Genomic DNA, 6453 nt, shown 5'->3' on the forward strand with positions numbered 1-6453 from the left:
GTATTAGAAATCGGTTCCGATCGAGTGCCCAACGATGACGGTAACGATAATCGTCAAATCGGTTGTCCTACGAAACAAATCGCGCGTTCTCCATTCGTGTGTATATAGTTATAGCGAACGGAGGCCGCGCGTCATCGAGACGGCGCGTATATACGCGTGGAAAGGCAGAAGGAGCGAAACGAAGACGAAAATCGCATGGAAAGTCCTCCGATTTCCGTGGAAAATCCGTGGATCGAAAGGACGGCGGATTCGTGTATAAGTTCTTATAAATAGAACCGAGAAAGGCGAGCACCGGAAAAGTTTTCCTGTCGCGCGATGCCGCGACGGGACGACAGCATGTCAACCTGTAAAACGAACAAAGAAAGATTTAACCTAGGAGAGAGGGAAAGAGCGACAGAGAGGGAGGAAGGGAAAATAGAAAGGAGAGGAAAAGAGAAGGAAGGAGCGATGGGAATAAAACGAAGAAAGAGAGAGAGAAAGAAGGAGCACGGTGGACGCGCGGTATGCTCTTAGCGCGGATCGCTAGAAGAGGAAAGAGGCGAGGAGAGCGGCTGAGAGGGAAGCGCGCGAGCGCAAGCGCAATGAGGCATGGAGTTGCTCTCGTCGCACGCCACATTGAAAGCTTGCGACATGCCGCAAAGCCGCTCAGTCGTGCGCCAGCTCTTGTGCGGGTGATATCGTTTTCTCGTTTTCTGGGCATTCTCTGTGGTGTACCGTAATCGTGAGCACGAAAAAGCCCGCGTAGGCGTGGTGAACGCGTTGGCGCATACGAACCACGCGGTTTTAACAGAGTAACGATCATCTTGTGTCCTCCTAAGGCTGCCGAAAGTTAGCGCGGCGCGCTTCTTCGTCCTCGAAAATTGGAATAGTCGAGGGTCACGTTTTGGTACTTGGACCAGTGTCAGATCTCGGCCCGTCCGCACGGGAAAATCCCCGGCTTGCCGCTCGAGGTCGTTCTCTCGTGGTAAAGTTTCACAGCGATACGATTGGCTCTCTGTTTTTCCGTGGACAACGTGTAATCGAATTATAATCCGAAATACGGGTAAATTATTCAAAGCAACCGAGAATAAAAACAAACGGACACTCGGATATAAGTACAACGATAAGGCGAAAGAAGGTGATAGTAGAATCGCGGAAAGATATATCGTATCTGTGATGTGCGAGTGAGCAATGGAGTCACCAGTCATGTACGATTCAGCGGCCCATCAGGCTCAGGCCCACGGTGCGGCCGATCTCAAGAAATCTCAAGTACTCAACAACAATAATAACAACCATCAAAACAACAACAACAACAACGCAGCGAACAACAATAACTCTGCTCTGCAGGTGAATCATAATCACAGTCAGCAGCAGAGCAGCTCGGTGGTGAGCAAGGTCTCGGCGAGCAAGGCTAGCCTTCACCAACAGTACGCGGAACATTGCGCCGCAGCCGGTGAGCTGACAGACCTGAACACGCCAGAGATATCGTTAGATCTGCAACACCTGATCGATGATAGCCACTTCAACGACGGCCTGTTAGATATGTTAGGTGCTAACAACGGAGCCGTGAAACATGTCAGAACGCCGGGTTATCCACGTACTACGCTCGCGTACATGCCGCAACCTGTCCACAGCGGAGCGAGTTATCACCAGGGCAGCAACAGCTGTAGCGACAGCAACAGCTCAAGCTCCGAATCGCCCAGCATTAAAGAGGAACCGCTCGACCCGGCAGACTATCGTCGTCACTGCCCGCAATATCCACCAGGCGGATACAGCCCAGTTACAAACGGACCGTTCGCCAACGGAGCACCAACCTTCACAACTTTAACGCCGTCCACGGTACCTGGAGGGCATCCCGGTGCACCGGTGCACCAACCACCGCCTCGGGGAGGACCGATGAAGCCGGTGATGGCGCATCAACATCACGCAAACACTGCCGCTGCTGTTGCCAGAAAACAGACCAAGGCCATCGACAAAGCCAGCGACGAATACAGAAGACGACGCGAAAGGAACAACATCGCGGTGAGGAAAAGTCGCGAGAAGGCGAAGGTACGATCGAGAGAAACTGAGGAGAAGGTGAAGCTACTGGTGAAAGACAACGACCTGCTCAAAAAAAGGATCGAATTGCTGACGGAGGAACTGAACGTTCTTAGGTCTCTGTTTAGCAGCGTCGGCGTGGTACCGGAACAGCTCCATCGTGAGATCTCGAGGCATCTCGATCAATTCCAACAACATGCGGTGGGACCCATGTAGCGCACGACATCGTCGTCGTTGAGTACCACGGTGGCATCGTGCCGCCTTTATTACACCCTTCTCTCGTCCACCGGCATCGACCTTCGTCCCTTGCCTTTCAGGTCGATTCCATTGCGAAAGAGAGTCATTTCGAAGCGATTTCCGTTTTCCGGGTTGCCTGATGGTTCAGCTCCATCCTTTCGCACCCGCGTCATCAGGATCTAAGTAAAAGAGAACGTCCTGGATTGACATTCGCCGCGGACGTTACTGCGTCTTTTCTCGTTTCGTTCCACGGTGTAGAGAACGCGAGATGTACACGTGCGTTTGTTCGAGAGAAACGACGCACGCAACTCGCGGACAGAAGGAAAGACGCAATGGGAATGGAAAACAGAGAGTAAGACGAAGAGAGAGAATATCTCGTGGAGCGACGGGAATGAACAAACGAAAAAGGATAGGAGAAGAAGGGAGAGGCGTGACTCGTTTGAAGAAGAGACGCTCGTCGGTTTCTCCCCGGGGAGAGCTTTTCGGCAGCTGAAGCTTACCTCGATAACCTCACGTGTGGAAGAAAAGTGCCTCTGCTCATGACGAACTTTTGTTTACACCAAGTGCATCGGACACTTTCCCCCCGTTCGTCTGTACACGACACGCAACGAAACGAAGAAAAAGATTTAGAAAAACGAAAAAAAAAAAAAAAAGAGAACGAACAGAAGACACGAGGAACGATTTTCGAGGCTTCTCACGTGGCCACCATGTTGCGATCCTCTTCTTAGGACCTTCGGTGTTACACGAGAGATAGATGAAAGTTAATCGAGATGGACGATCGATTCATTCGATCTTCTTTGTTTCTTTCTTTTTTCCTTCTTTCGTATCTATCTTCTATTTTTTTTCTTTTTCTTTTTTTCTCAATGTACGTAAGACTGGGTGGTGGTTACCGCGTGTCTCGCGAGTTCGCCACCTCATTCGATCGCGTAATTCGCAACACGAAGACACGTTGCGACTCTGAACAAATCATGCATCGATGTGTACAAGCGCATCAATCACACTCTCACATACATAACGCTGCTCACACGTAACTGAAATACTTACATACGTAGAGGCGCGTGCTCGCATACACATGCACCAACACGTGCATACGTGTATCGACGCGCGCATATGTAAATTCATTTGCATAAATCTTTGATTCTCTTTACATTATACATTTTTGATGCACCTTCCACTGATCATACATACGAGTACAAAGCAAAACACGCATATTTACACATACGTGCACATACACAAATTTACACATACAAATCTACATACAAAGTGACGATGCGATGGGCGCGATGTGTACGTGCACCGCGTTACGTTCAGACTCTTAGATATCGACCGATCAAATTAGATTATCGTTCTCATTACCAAGTACCTAAAAAGATATACCGAGATACCATAATTTGCGATCAGCATCGATGCGATAAGAATGTCCATGTTACCTTCTCGATTCATGTGTTGTATTTTCTTCGACAGGGTGAAACGGCGCAACCATCCCCTAAAAACACACATACACATACACACATACACACACATATACACATATACACGGGAAAAAAGAAAAGCACTCATATCACATGCCCTTGTATTATAGCTCTATTTTAATTTTATTATATTTGAGATGTATGTACATAAAAAAAAGCTAATATATTTTGTTAGAAAAACGAAACGAAGCGGACTCGTGTTTTTTGTGAGAGAACGAGAGAGCGTGAAAGGACGAAAGGGAAGAGAAAATAAAAAATTATAAAAAATGTCGAATGTGTGCGAGCATGTGTCTAAGAAAACCAATCGTTATAATTATATGTGTTAATGTGAACGACGAGTTGGGCGATTGCGGCGAGAGGGGAAGAGAGGAGAGATAGATAATTCACCAACGTTACCTGGGATTTGGTCTAACCAAATCCCCTTTATCTTGAGTTACCGTAAAAATCGCGTGAAGCGGGCTTCATTCTTTTTTCTTTTTGTCTTCCTCGTTCGTAGATTCGATCGCGTGCGAGAGAACGATATTTGTTATTACCTTATATACGTACTTGTGCGGCAAGTTTAATACTTTTTCTCTTCTTTATTTTATTTTATTTTATTTTATTTTATTTTATTTTATTTTATTTTAATGTCTCTTTTTCTAAGACGTTTATCGGGTCTCTCAATGATGCACGACTCAAACAAAAGTGTGTACGCGTTCATCACTTGCGTGTGTATGCCCGCGTACATCACGCATGTCCGCACACGAGCGTGTACGTGCATGTGCACGCGTTCCTTGGCGTATGACTGATATATGTTAGGTACGAGATTACCTGTCACGGTTGTCTTCTTGTCTATGCACAAATATATTTTGATATAAAAATGACGGTATTTTTTGATCGCTCTAAACTCCTCCAGTTTTTCTAAAATATCCCGTATCATATCCCCTCTTTAACGTTTTTCTTAATCTCTCAATACTCCAACTCCAATAAAAATGAGACGAACAACAGTCACCAGGGAGCACCGTTTTGAGAATCCCATTATCTCTAGACAAACTGTAGATAACATGGAATACCAATTAATATGAAACCAATTGAGTCATTCGTAGTTGCTTCCATATTACTCATAATTGTGAAAAATTGAACCACAAAGAATATCACAAAAACCGAAAGGCCAGAAAAAAGCTGACAATCATTGTCTCTGTAGCCACAAACCATTTAAAAATGTATACACCGTTTATTGCGATGTAAAATCAAACAAACCAATCAGAATCTACCATTATCACGAAGAACGTAAATCATGATGAGAAACTTTCTTGAGCAAGGTTTTTTACGTAGCCAGCATAGGAAATTGCGAGAACTTTAGAACTTTAACAAATGTAACAAAACACAATAAAACGACTTCTTGATGTAAACAAATTTTTTACGGACAGAAAACAGCAATATAGCTGACGGTTATTAGTCCGGCAATAAAAATTGAGTGTGTCGCGTACGTAGACAAAGCGGAAAGCGATCGGCCCTCTGAGTCACAAGATAAGTTTGTTGTTAGTCAGATAAATAGATTAATACTATTGTAACGGTCGTGGCGTTCCTTTTGCACTCTGATGGGGCAGGATACGACCGCTCGAGATCTACACGTGCGAGACACTGCATCGAACGCAATTGCATCAAGAAGTAGACACGTGCATATAATTCGGTCGAAAAATGAATTACTCGCAGTACAATATGTAAAAAGAATCATGACACGTGATATTCACGTGTTTGCTTCTTTCAGTTAAAATCGTCAATCTTAACATACGCATTTTACTCGTTGTAAATATTTCAGTAAACCCGTTTTTGTCAGTACATGACAATACGAAGAGAGTATTAAGATGAGTGGTACAGGACTGAAATAATCGAAGCACGTGGCTTCTATCAACAGGTTTTCCAAGTCGCAACTTTCTAGAATCGCTTTTATGCACGTGTTTTCAATTTCTTTTAAGTTACAACACGATGTTTCTTCGATATTTTTCAAAGATATTCAAAGATTTAATTCTTATGCGGCTAATGATCGGTAGTATTTTATTGCTTCTTATTCACGCTCTAAATCAGGATTATTAGCAATTCGATACCGAAGTAGCTAGTTTCTGTATTCATCGACATACATCATTCTCATTGATCGAGCATCGCCGCATTATCTTATCGAGTAATCTTTTTTGCAAAAAAAAAAGAAAGAAAACCTCTTATAGGCACATCTTATAAACTGAGAGCATCGATGATTTCTGAAAAACCTTAGAATTTAAGATAAAACGAGCAAAAGTTATGATTCACTTGGCACGATGTTTCGGTCCAGCGTAGCGTTAAGAAGGTAACATAATTAGTCGTTAGCTTACGTCAATCTGTCCCAGGGCTGAACACCGCGGTCTAAATATACCCAAATACGACTGTCATGTAGAGATACTATGTGAGAAACTCATGCAAAGAAACGACATTTTCTAGAATTACCACTTTCTACGAGAAATACTCGGCTTAAATGTCCATACGGATACGGAAGGAAATGTTTGAACAACAGATGCCATTGACTTGTTCCACCAATCGTCGACGTAACAGAACGCGACTTCTCGCTTTCATGACGGTAAACTAACATTAACACACCTGCTGCGAACTAATCGATATTTTAATTTTTCTAAACGTTACATAACCAAAAAGCTGATGTACCAAGGATTGACGTTACCACCTGCGATCTAATCATTCGTCGCTCCATTTTCGAAGA

At 44.2% G+C, this 6453-nt stretch overlaps 1 protein-coding gene across 1 annotated transcript; it reads left to right on the forward strand.

Moving 5' to 3' along the window:
• The first annotated feature begins 592 nt into the window (after window positions 1-592).
• On the forward strand, window positions 593-4588 carry LOC132910130 (CCAAT/enhancer-binding protein-like). The gene has a single exon (XM_060965626.1). It carries the CDS (start codon window positions 1171-1173, stop codon window positions 2230-2232), a length of 1062 nt encoding a protein of 353 aa, XP_060821609.1. The 5' UTR covers window positions 593-1170; the 3' UTR covers window positions 2233-4588.
• Window positions 4589-6453: the final 1865 nt, after the last annotated feature.

This window comes from Bombus pascuorum, chromosome 8 (genome assembly GCF_905332965.1).
Source record: "Bombus pascuorum chromosome 8, iyBomPasc1.1, whole genome shotgun sequence".
In the NCBI taxonomy this organism is placed as follows: Eukaryota; Metazoa; Arthropoda; class Insecta; order Hymenoptera; family Apidae; genus Bombus; species Bombus pascuorum.